Source organism: Sinocyclocheilus grahami, unplaced genomic scaffold (assembly GCF_001515645.1).
Source record: "Sinocyclocheilus grahami isolate Dianchi unplaced genomic scaffold, SAMN03320097.WGS_v1.1 scaffold31.1, whole genome shotgun sequence".
NCBI classification, from domain to species: Eukaryota; Metazoa; Chordata; class Actinopteri; order Cypriniformes; family Cyprinidae; genus Sinocyclocheilus; species Sinocyclocheilus grahami.
In genome coordinates this window covers 3,473,783-3,486,467 of record NW_015505210.1, presented here as the reverse complement: position 1 = coordinate 3,486,467, position 12,685 = coordinate 3,473,783, and the positions used below count along the sequence as shown (strand labels likewise).

Below are 12,685 nucleotides of genomic sequence, written 5' to 3'. Positions count from 1 at the left end.
GAACCTTATTGTAAAATGTTACAATTATTTGTTATTAAAGCATATACGTTCACAAAAACACTTAAGTTAAACAGAAAAGCAAGCAGGTGCATGATTTGGCATGGCTGCCATTACAAATACTTAATAACAGTTTCCTTACCTAAATCCTGCATTTGGACCAGGCTCTGTTGCAGAATCACATCACTTTGTGCTTCTGAAATTAGGCTATTATCTTTTTCTATATGTAGTAGTTGGCTATCTCTGTGTCGTACGTGACCGCTTGTCAAGCATGAAACACACACGTTTTATTTAAATTCTGAATATATTATTGTATACAGCATGGAAAGAGCGCTCCCTTTAAATTTATTAAAAACGGTCACTCATTCATCACAATCTCACAAAGTTATTTTAACCAATGAATGTGACCACACAATGAAACTTTTTTTAATGAAGTTACGAGCATGATAGAAACTCAGCACCCGACAAAAAGCGGTGAGTGCGTGGATTCCATCCTAAACACATCTGATTGGCCATTGCGTTGTAGAAATCAACAAACATGTCTGTGATTGGCTACTTTGCTCCCCTCTGCAAAAATGCATTGTAAAATAATTTGATGCTTTCCAAAACAGAAGGGCAGATACACTGGGTTGTTTGCCAAATGTATTTCGTTATGCTATTATTACGAAGAAAACAGATACTAGACCAGGAGTTATGGGCAGCTTTTCCATCTAAAAGCAATCAGTTAGACTTTTATACATGCAAAACTAAAGTCCGGCCATCCCCCTCAGGAGGGGGGGGGCACAGGGATGTCCGTGGGGGGGCAAAGCCTGGAGAGGAGTGCTCATTAATTCTTTGCCATCTATCATCAGGTTTGATAATCCAGCTGCCATCAGCTCCACCCCAACCAGGCAGCTGACCTTCAACTACCTCCTGCCAGTAAACGCCTGGCTGCTGCTCAACCCCTCTGAGCTGTGTTGTGACTGGACAATGGGCACTATCCCCCTTGTGGAGACCCTGCTGGACCCTCGCAACCTCGTCACAGTGGTATTTTACGGCATGTTGAGCCTCCTGGCTTATCAAGGCCTTTGGTTCGGCCACAGCTCTGCAAAGATCATCATGATGGTACGTTTGTGGGTGGGGCTTATGGAAAATCTGATTATGTCTGTATTGAGGAACCGATAGATCTAAATGGGTTCTTCAAATGTGAACTTTGAACTTTTTGTTTAGTGAAAATGCATTTCTGTAACCATGACTTGAATGAGATGTTGATTCTTGTGTTTTTATTATAGTTTGTTCACAAACAGCTTGAAATAATATATCATCCCCAGCCTTATTTGAAATCTGTCAGATACAATTTAGTGGTGTTTTCATCCGTACCGGGTGAACTATGCACATGAGCTGGTTTGCCAGAATCCAAATAAACCTAGTCCTGAATTAAATATTCCTCATGGTATAGTGTAAGCTAAGACGATCGTTGTGTGATCGAAATAAAGAGAAAAGAAAACAACTGGAGATGTGAGACGTATATGCTTCAGTGGCATGACGCTAATGACAGGATTTGAGCAATTTACTGGAAACTTGCTGATTAGCCCTTAAAGTCCCTTTAATGCAAGTCATTCCACTCCAAGTCCATCTTGGCACAGCCGTTTTCCATATTGGCAACTGGCAGAACATTTTCTATATACTTGAATCTCTAAAATTGGTCACAGATGAACTTTTTCACTTCATCAATTAAGGACTATCGTTCTTGTTTCATTTAAATAAAGTATTTTATTGCAGTTCCTGAAATTTCTGCCCAACTGATGCACAATTTGAAACTGATGCACTTGGTGAGGGAATTAATTTTGGACCCTGTTTGTCAGGATTACGTTTCAGTCACATCAAATCAGTAATACCATCTGACAACACAATTTTTGCTATTTAAACTCACTGGAAAGACATGTATTTTCAGGCTGGTCCAGTTTGTGCGCAATCTTGTGGGAACTAAAAGCCGAAAAGGCGATTGGCTGTTTTAACTAAAAGGAAGTTAAAGAAGGCACTTCATTTCTAGACATGCACATGCATCACAGCCTTTCATTATAAACAGATGGTAATTACTACCCAAAATGGGACATTTTTGGACAAGGCATTAATCATTGCGTTCAAGTCTAAAAGTACACCTGAAGATTGTCCGCGCTATTTCAAACCTACGGTCCAATGTAATCTGGACCAATTTTTTTTATTACCGCACCTGGAAAGTGTCGCGACTCACAGTGCATGAGTAATGTCATCTGTCTGAACACACAGATTTCCCCCTCACTGAACTTGTGCAACTTGTGTGTATTTCATAAAGTGTTCATTAAATGTTTAGTTTCACACAACATTTTATTCTTCTCAATTTACAGCCAAAATAACTGTTTTTCTGTCTATCATAATGTTATCATATTATAGTCTGGCACTGCAGCTCTGATGTCTACATATGTTCGACCACTGACTGATTCCACACTCGTAAGAGTTCACTATGTCACAGTTGAAATCCGTTTGTCTTGTGTGTTCAGCTCTCCTCTCGTTTGTTGTGTAACAGCGGCATGAATTCTTCATCCACGTCTCCACGCGCTGTCAACAGAGTTTGGTGAACTTCCTCGCTCTGTTGGCAGAGGCCGCTCTTTGAGACTGGGGGGCCACAAATCACTATTAACGAACAATGTGCAAAGATGAAGGGGGGAGGGGTTGAGCATTAAGATTTTGCTCTGGTCTGTGTGGTTAGGAGACGGAGAACAGGTTGCGTGAGGATATTGGTCCGAATCTGTTTTATTTGGCCACGGTTAGTTATTTTAATGATTCCCTGTGTGCAGACCCTCGACACTCAATCTGAGCAAACAGGAAACACTTTTGTTGTGAAAGTTTGGCTAATTTGACTGTGAAGTTTTTTTTTCTGTGTTGCATGTTCCAAAGCAACCAAACAGCATGCAGCGCACAGCTTATGATAACCGCAGGCAAAGCTCTTGTTTGTGCAGAAACTGCTTTCATCAAGATTGATTTTGTCCTCTGAAGCATCAAGTAAATTGGCTAAATATGATGTTCCCCGTACTGCTGCTTTCGGCTCTGTTAAATCCACCCCTGCGTAAGCAACACATGACGGTTTGGTACTTGACTCACTCTGAAGCTGCTGCCAAAACCAATTTCTGCGATTCACTTTCAAGACCTCACAATGTGAGATGAATGCCCCTGTTTTTCGGGATGGCTCGATTAAAAAAGCCTCCTCTATATGGCACCCTGCGGTTTACTTGATGATAAACTCATAAATACGAGCGGGCTTTGAAAAGTGACTCTTCTGCTTATAGAAAGGGTGAGATTAGCTGTAGCTAGACAAAACAAAATTAGTTTGTTCTTCAAAACAGGGTGTCCAAGGGCTGTGCCCTCGCAGGGGTTCAGTGTTTCAAAAAATTCTGATCCATCACCTTGTCATAAGGTGCTTTTCATAAACAAAACCTATAATCCCAATCTTACATATTGTGGCCTGGCATGCATTGTGTAAGACAGGAGTGTTTGCTTGTGTTTTTGATGAGAAGGACCATGTTTGAGGAGCACTGCAATGACATGTTCTCATTTGTGTTGAATCAATCATATCTGTTTGAACATTTCCACTACTCAGAGAAATTATCTCGGACCGTCATGATTATGTGGCTCAGTAGTTTTCTTGCACTTGTCCTACAGGTCAAGCATGTATAATTGGGTTTAGTTCCAGATTAATCAAACTCATGGTCTTGGTTTCAGACAAAGCTTTATGAAACCAGAGTGATTAGCATTCAGACCTGCACAAGCTTGTCTGAACCAAACAATGAGAACATTTAAATCCAAGATTTTTTGCTAATGGAATTTCTTGGTTTACCAGGCTGTTTTTGTCCCTACTCAGGGTTGCCATTTAGACAAATCCCCAATTGGATTGCCAGAGAAACTGGCGTTTCTACTTCCTCTCATTAGATTTCAAAGAGCGAGTGAAAAAAAACCAGGTCATTTCATTGTTGAATGGGCAGTGATTTTCATTTTCACGTAGGGGTCCAAGGACTGTGTTTGCTCGACAGACGAAAGAAAATATTTTTCTCCTTTTTACCCTCCATTATTCCTTTATTATGATGCATTCTCCTTGGGACGGACCCCTGGTCATGAGCGCAAACATCCCATGTAATTTACTGTGTTATTGCTGAAGATCAAAAGGAAGTTATGTAAATAACATGATAAATGTCTCTAGAAGATATGAACTGTGCTTTTAGATTTTATTTATTTTAGAGTTTATTCACTGTTGTGAAAGTATTTTGTTCAGTGTGGAAAACTACATAGTACTATTTTTCTTTTTATTAACTGATTAATGCATAAAGTAAGAAATATGTATGTAAATTGTTTATTTTGTTGATAATTCTCAAAGAACCACAAATTTCCATTTTTGGATTATTTATTTGTTTAATACAAATATTTTCATTATTTCTTCTGTCTTTTTGTGTCATTTAGGCACTGTCGCTGATCGTCCTTCCTTTTATCCCTGCATCCAACCTGTTTTTCCCTGTGGGCTTTGTTGTGGCTGAAAGGGTCCTGTACGTGCCCAGCATGGGATTTTGTGTTTTGGTAGCCCATGGATTTAAACTCCTGTCCCAAAGAGGGTAAACTTCCTCTAAACGAATCTAAACAAATATGTTATTCCCTTTAAATGACTTGTTCAGAGACTCACTCCCTTTGTTTGTGACATTATCCAGAGGCCTAAAGAAAATGTCTTGGTTGCTCATGGGAATTCTTCTAACAACGCACGCCGTGAAGACTTTCAACAGAAACTGGGATTGGGAGTCCGAATACACACTTTTTACATCTGCACTGAAAGTATGAACACGTCCAAGGACACATTATTCATTTATAGATGCACATCTGGCCACAGGCTCATACATATTTTATGCTTGTGTTTTGAGATCATTACTTTGAATAAATCCAACCTTATATCAAAGGACGATTCCAGACGTTAACAAGAGTACAATGAAATGATGTCTGGAAAATATGATTTGTAATGTCAGCCTGGCCTGAAACAACAAAATTGTTTTCCTCCAGGTGAACAGGAACAATGCAAAACTCTGGAACAATGTTGGACATGCTTTAGAGAATCAGAACAGTTATGAGAGAGCTTTGAGATACTTCCTTCAGGCCACAAGAGTGCAACCAGGTAATTGACTTAGCCAGATTATCTTTTTAAGTTTACCCTAGCATCTTTAAAGTAAACGTTACCATTTTGCTTGCATAATTGTGCATGAAACAGGTTATTCAATGAGAAAAAATTTAGAATTGGGATTTTATCCATTGTGAATTTATTGGAGTGGGTGCTGCAACTGCTTCCCAAAAATGGCTGCCCACTGCTCCGGGTGTGTGTGTGTGTGTGTGTGTGTGTGTGTTCACTACTCACTGTTGTGTGTGTGCACTTGGATGGGTTAAATGCAGAGCACAGATTCCAGGTATGGGGCACCATAGTCCGTGTGTCCATCACCAAAAAGGAAAGTTGTGTCAGAAGAAGAGAAAGTTGTTACATTTTAATTAAAGATTATGAACACAAACTTTAGTACCAATGAATCATTCACAATAACAATACTAAGAAAATAAATGAGACCAATCTTAATTTATGTGGACTTGAAGTTGTTTTTACAGAGTCATTTTAGATAAATGTGCTAAATGATAAATGATAGTATGTCTCTGGGAATGATTTTTCACCACATTGTTTTCCACAGACACAAAATAGTAAAAAGACTTCCATGTGTAATATTTCCATCAGTTCTTTAAAAAATATTGGCAGAGGAAGTTAACATGGAGCTTATTTAAAAAAAAAAAACTCACAATTGGGTATGTTGTTTTAGGGAGGTGTGGGAAATTCTCCCTTATTATTATAAGTTTGGAGGCATGTTGGTAAAGACAATTTCAAATTGTGTATAAGCTAACAAGAAGTAGTTTATGTAGTATTTATTGGAACTCTATGAAAATATTGGTGTATAAAACTATTTTCGCACTTTAGTGTCTTGAGAATATGTGGATTTAAGGATTTGGTTTGAGAAGATGAGGATTTAGGTTTTCTATTGGCTTTTCTGTACTTCTGTCAAGCTACCTGTGAGGAAGACAGCTGTGGCTGCCAAAGGCATTAGACTATTGACTTTAATTGGTTTAGTTATGTTGGTTTATTGAGCTAATGTGACTTGAGAGATCCACCACCCAAGATGTTTTTCCCAGATTAGCTCTGTAAGCACATTAATGAATGAGGAAATCCTGGACAGGCTATCTATTCGCGTCAGTTTGCTTTTCATTACAAAAACTCTATACCACTTGAGTGTGGTCAGGCAGGCAATTCTTCGAAAATGCTGGTAGCAATATCAGTTTTACACATCAAAACCTAGCGATGCTGTTGGTTAGCTCTCTGTTTTTTGAGGTTACATGGGCCACATGGCTGTAAAAGGTTGTAAAGGGAGCACTTTCACAGGAGGTGCTTTTCCTCTTCCCGGTCTTCCCCGCCGGTTCTCAATCCCAACTGTGTATTAAAACTGGTCAGCTGCCTGCAACATTTATTATTTGTTGCAGTCAAGCCGTATAATTCAGATTCCACTATCTACTCTTTCTTTGAGGTTTAGTCTGTGTTATTTTCTTGATTTATGACTCTATACTAAACATTGTGTCCTCTTCTAAGATGACATTGGGGCCCACATGAACGTTGGGAGAACCTACAAAAACCTAAACAGGTCCAGAGAGGCAGAGGAGGCATATATAATTGCGAAATCGCTTATGCCACAGGTATGAAATTTCCGTATCAGAAAAAGAGAGATTTTGTTTAGGCTGTCAACAAACTTTGATATGAACGATTCTTTCATCTCCCAACCATAATGATATTTTAAGCAGTCTTCTGTTTATTGGTAGATCAGTGGAGTTCAAATATGATTTGCAGTTCAGCACAAGAAAACTTGTTACCTCCTTTCCTGTTGTCCTCTCCTACTGCATTCCCCTGAGCCAAATGCAACAATTTTAATTTTGCACTGCCATTGTGTTGCACGGCACAAGACAACATCCTATGTTATCTCAAGATAAACTATCACTGCCTGAATGTTACAAAACCAAACAAACTCATCTGTAATTTTAAAGAAGGTGATCAAATTTTAAGGGAAGTTTTGGGCTGTGAGTTATTGGCTCACAGGGACTGTTAAAAGGTCTGCGATCTTGTTCCCCCTTTCTCTCTTTTATATAAATAAAAGGCTAAAAGTCCATAACTAAAGTAATAAACTGTCTAAAGCTCTATTCGGATGGTAATTGTTTCTCATGTTGACATCTGTGAAAAATAAAGTTACATGGCACCTCAGTGATACTGTAAAACTCGATGGTGATTTATTCACGGTGGATAAATGAGTTCTGTGATCCTACGAACCCGGGAACACACTGCCCATGTGGCCAGGGACATGATTGTCTGCTGTTAATAAAATGCCATATGCTTAGAATAAGGATAAATTATAAATAAAATATAAAATTAAAAATATTTAATAATATTGCAAATATCGCAAAATAGACGTGCTATAGTTTTCATAATTCTTTAATGAATAGAAAGTTAAAAATAACATCATTATTGTTAAAAATAAACATTTTATAAATTTATTTATTGTCACTTTTGATCAAGTTAATGCATCCTTGTTGAAAAAAAAAGTATTAATTTCTTTCAAAAAATAAAAAATCGTATTGACCCCAAACTTTTTAACAGTAGTGTGTGCATTTAAATTTGACTGTTTTTGTATTGGAAAAATGGACCAAACATATTGATGACTCATCCTGCACTACACAGATTTTAGTCCAATCAGATTATCTCTAGAAAGTGAATGCCCCTCAATACGTTTTGCAACTGATTAGCAAGTAGCAAACCATGGTTCATAGCTGTGATGTACCTAAGGCATATTGGCTATTTAAAAATGGTTTTCATATGTTCTGCTTGACTTTTTTGAAACCGAACTTATGGCCTTTAATTTCACATGGTTCTATATTTCATGTTGGAATGTACAGAAAGACCATACTGAATATATTATTGTTATACCTAGAGTCAAATGTATGTAAATGTAAATGCTTAAAACCTTGGCTGACCTTTCCAAAACATATTGGCAGATCATTCCAGGGAAGAAGTATGCAACCCGTGTGGCCCCCAACCATCTGAACGTCTACATTAACCTGGCAAACCTAATTCGGGCGAATGACTCCCGCTTGGAGGAAGCTGACCAACTCTATAGGCAGGCCATCAGCATGAGACCGGACTTCAAGCAAGCCTACATCAGTCGGCAAGTCTCCATTCATGCTGACAGGGTCAAAAATGTGTTTGTATACTTGCATGCTTGCTGACATGGCCAAATGAAACGAGTTGTAGTTCAGACAGTATTTTGGCTTTTATGAGGTTATTGAGAGTCATGTTTTTTTTTGCCCATGTATGCATTGGATGATGTTCAAGATATACAATTTTGTCAAAGAATTGAGCACCCGTGTCTTACAATTTCACACCCATCCTGGACTTTTTTTTTGCTGTCTGTAAGAAAATATTTCTCATAGATATGAACTGAAATCACATGCCACAGTAAGAGAGTATCAGGGTGTTCGCTGTTTTTGTAAAATTTTGCATCAAGTGAAAATTTACTTAGCCTTCACACTTTGTGATTTCTCTCTACATGTCTCATCCTGTTAATGAAATGTTCATCAGATAAGCTATTGAAAGTGGATTTACTGGAATGCCTTGGTTCTCATTAATGTCAGAACTTCTCTTAGCCACACTGTGAAAAGGGAAAAAAACTAAACCAAAACCATTGTATGATAGTATTTGCTAAGAAAATATCGTTTAAAGAAACCGATCTTTCTTGTTGTACATATGATTTCTGAGATCCTCGTCCTGTGAGAGGTATTCCAAAAATCTCTTTGTTTCTTTTCAATCTCAGAGGGGAGCTTCTGCTGAAAATGAACAAGCCCAGTGAGGCAAAGGATGCCTACCTACGAGCGCTGGAACTGGACCATTCCAATGCAGACCTCTGGTACAATCTGGCAATTGTCAATATAGAGATGAAGGACCCCTCAGAGGCTCTGAAAAACTTTAATCGCGCGTTGGACCTGAATCCACAGCACAAACTGGCACTGTTCAACTCGGCGCTTCTCATGCAAGAGTCAGGTGTGTGGGCAATGGCCATTTTGACCCGAGCAATGAAATTAGATCTGTCACAAAACCTAGTGAGCTACCTACATAGGCTGCTGCCTTCTAAGCATCCTAACACAACATAAAACATCATAAGCGATTTGGAACGCTCTACAAGGGCAGCAATTTTTTTTGTGGCATGCAGACAATCAACTCGCAATTGAGGTTGTCGTTAGCACGTTGCTAAGCTAAAAATAGAATATTCAAATAAACATACTTTTCAGGACTTTGTTAGCCTGCGACTAAGCTATGTACAAAAAGCATACAAATGCATACATAGAAATATTAGGACAAGTAAAACATTTTAAGTACACTGAGCAGTTTTTCATTGATACCCTTAACACATTAAGTTTATTTATAGGGAACATTCCGCTCGCTTCATTCACTATCTTGAAGTCTTTGGTTGCCTTCTATGAGAAATATGCATACTATGATGCCTTCAACTTTGGAAATGCATCTTTGGCTATGAGACATAACTTTTGGAACAGCGTTTGTATCAGAGGTGTGCCATTAGCCGGGTTTCCATCCAAAGTTGCGAATTTAACTTGTGCGCAAAATTGGAATATCGCACAAAACATTTGCGAACAAGCACCGTTTCCATCCAACGAGTCAAAGAGAACAAAATCATCACTTTCTGATAAACTGGCACTATACATCACTAAGAAAAGTAGGAGAAGCTACTGAATATAATAATTTTCCTATATAATAAATTGCTTGCACCTCAGAACGAGCAGACGAAACACAATGAATGCGGTTATTGCTTTCAGAGGTGGATGCTGCAGTTTGGGAACGCAGTCGTTTAACAGTTCTGGGAGGCAATTATACAGAAATACTTTGATGACAGACTTTGCTCGGGCATTTCCGAATGACCATATAACAACTTTTCAGATGCTGTGGAACAAGATCGGTGCGCTGGTTAGTCAGGATTTGCCATCCCATAGCGCAAAGTCACATGACTTTTTTTGATGCGCTTGGAGGAATTTATTTGCAAAATGCATTTCCATCTCCCATTATTTGCATTAACCCTTTCAAAAACCACCTCAAGCGAGCGTAAAAACTTTTTTGTGGCATTTTTATTCGAAATTCTGCATTTACATCTCTCGATTCTGATGCGATACTTCAAAATGCACATAAAAGCCGGGTCATGGAAACCCAGCTATTGATGACTTAAAATCCAGTACCACCTGTGTATGCAGCTCAGTCAGTAGGTTCTGAAGAAATAAATGTTGCAAAATACACTCCTTAATTTTTGATTTATAAGACCCGATCTTCAAAAAACATTGGGTCCATTACAAGAAACGGTGAGGTATTCAGTTAACTCTGTGAAAGCAACAGTCTGCTAGTTAATGTTTGATTCACATGAGGTTAGACATCAGGAGCGTAAGCCAAGTTATTAACCTATGGATTTTTTTGCGTGCCACCTCAAGGTAAGGCAGCAACCTCTCACTTAATTCGGTCATGTTCTCATGCCTAAGAGTGTTAGCGTTTGATCCAAAAGAAATGCGGTTAAATTGAATATGACTCATTGACCCTAACTTTGAGTTTTATGTCATTTTTTTTCATGGATTCAAGACGGATGGATTCTTACAGTTCGAGTGAGGCATTAGTTTGTCATTTTTCTGAGATTAGCACACCTACGCTGCTGCAATGTAAATACTAAGAATACAACGGCTTTATTTGCACATGGTTTTAGGCCTGTTGTACAAACTGTTTAATCATGTGACTGAGGAAGCATTTCGCGATCAATTCACAGGCCTGCTTGACTGTTATTCTTTCATTCGTTTTTTTAGTTGTGCCCATCCACATTTGCGCTTGGTTTTCAAATAAAAGCTTGTTTGTTTTAAATGTAACCTGCTTTCCACAGTTTGGCCTACAGTAGTATTTCAAGGGATGATAAAAAGCTGACCGACACTCCTTACCCTCCTTCTGACTCTATCATTGCAACATAGGATGGTGAACAACGTAGATCTCATTTCAAAGCCAAATAACCGAGCCAAAATACTAGAGATGGCAGTATGAGGCTTTTGGGCACATTATTAAAAACAAAGAAAAAAGCTCTATCATTTGGACAAGACCTTCATTTATTATGACTTAATGCATAAAAATAATTAATGTGGGTTAACTACACCTAAATAACCTATATTTTTGGATATGCAGTATTTTAATTTATTTGACTTTAGTTGCTCAAAAGATTTACAGCTCCAAGGACATCTGGTGACAGTACTCCCTTGTCATTTGTTTTTTGGTAGGGTTGCTTTATTACAATACTAAAATTAAAGGGAAAAAAAATATTTTCCCACATTCACTTTCATTGTGTGGAAATGTTTTTACAATGTGGTATGAATTACTTTTGTGGTCTATTTAAAAAAAAAAAAAATGGGATGGATCAACATCATTAAATGAGGACAATCTGAATTCTCCTTAATTGTTTAGCGATTTGACTTATCACTTTTGTTTATTTTTGTTTTTGAATTAATTTAATTGTAAAATTTGCATCAATCCTTTCTCCTAATGGTCTTCTTTAACAGGCGAGGCAAAATTTCGTCCAGAGGCAAACCGTCGCTTTCTCACTTATGTGAAAGAAGAGCCGGATGATGCGAACGGCTACTTCAACCTGGGCATGCTGGCAATGGACGCTAATGAGAACGAAGAGGCCGAGCACTGGATGCGGGAGGCCATTCGACTGCAACCCGGCTTCCGTAGCGCTTTGTTTAATTTGGCCCTGCTCTACTCTCAGTCACAACGTGAACTGGATGCTCTCCCGGTGCTTGAGGAGCTGCTGCGGTACCACCCAGAGCACGTCAAAGGCCTCATCCTCAAGGGAGACATCCTCATGAACCACCGCAAGGATACGCGTGGCGCCAAGGCCTGTTTTGAACGCATTTTGAACATGGACCCCAGCAACGTGCAGGCCAAGCATAACCTCTGCGTGGTATACTTTGAAGAACGGGAGCTCCAGCGTGCCGAGCACTGTCTGGTGGAGACGCTCGCTATGGCCCCGCAGGAAGAGTACATCCGACGGCACCTCGCCATCGTAAGCAACAAAATGGCCGCCATGAGCGCTGCGGGCCAGCCGATTGCACCGACAGAGGGTGGTAGGGCATCAGACAAGCAGCAAGAGCAACAACCACAGGTCAAACAGGAGGAGGAGGAAGGGCAGGGAGTTGCCTCAGAAGCAGGGGAGGGGGCCAGGAAAGAGAACAATTTGAGGAAATCCTCCCCCAAAGAAAGCGTCAGCAGCCAGGGCCACGGCCAATCAAAGAAGCTGGATGCAGGCCAGCCTGACAAGCGGACTAAGAGCAAATCCACAAAAGAGATTAAAGATATAGAAAAGAAAAGGGCGGCTGCCTTGAAGAGACTGGAGGAGATTGAACGCATATTAAGCAGCGATTAGCCTTGTTTATCAACCACCACACTATTTTGATATGTAACTAGTTAAAGTGCAAGAATGATACTCCTGTTTTTTTTTTTTTTATATATATATATATATATATATATATATAT

General features: G+C 39.1%; 1 protein-coding gene across 3 annotated transcripts in view; it reads left to right on the top strand.

The window, feature by feature from the left end:
• LOC107574902 (transmembrane O-mannosyltransferase targeting cadherins 3) overlaps positions 1-12,656 on the top strand; it is a 27,692-nt gene extending 15,036 nt beyond the window's left edge. For all 3 annotated transcript variants that reach the window (XM_016261328.1, XM_016261343.1, XM_016261335.1), the window contains 8 exons: positions 849-1,101; positions 4,468-4,616; positions 4,710-4,830; positions 5,053-5,164; positions 6,665-6,768; positions 8,116-8,285; positions 8,931-9,157; positions 11,710-12,656. In XM_016261328.1, coding sequence (XP_016116814.1) covers positions 849-1,101; positions 4,468-4,616; positions 4,710-4,830; positions 5,053-5,164; positions 6,665-6,768; positions 8,116-8,285; positions 8,931-9,157; positions 11,710-12,575 — 2,002 coding nt within the window. In that variant the 3' untranslated portion in view covers positions 12,576-12,656. The remainder of the gene's footprint in view (positions 1-848; positions 1,102-4,467; positions 4,617-4,709; positions 4,831-5,052; positions 5,165-6,664; positions 6,769-8,115; positions 8,286-8,930; positions 9,158-11,709) is intronic.
• Positions 12,657-12,685: the final 29 nt, after the last annotated feature.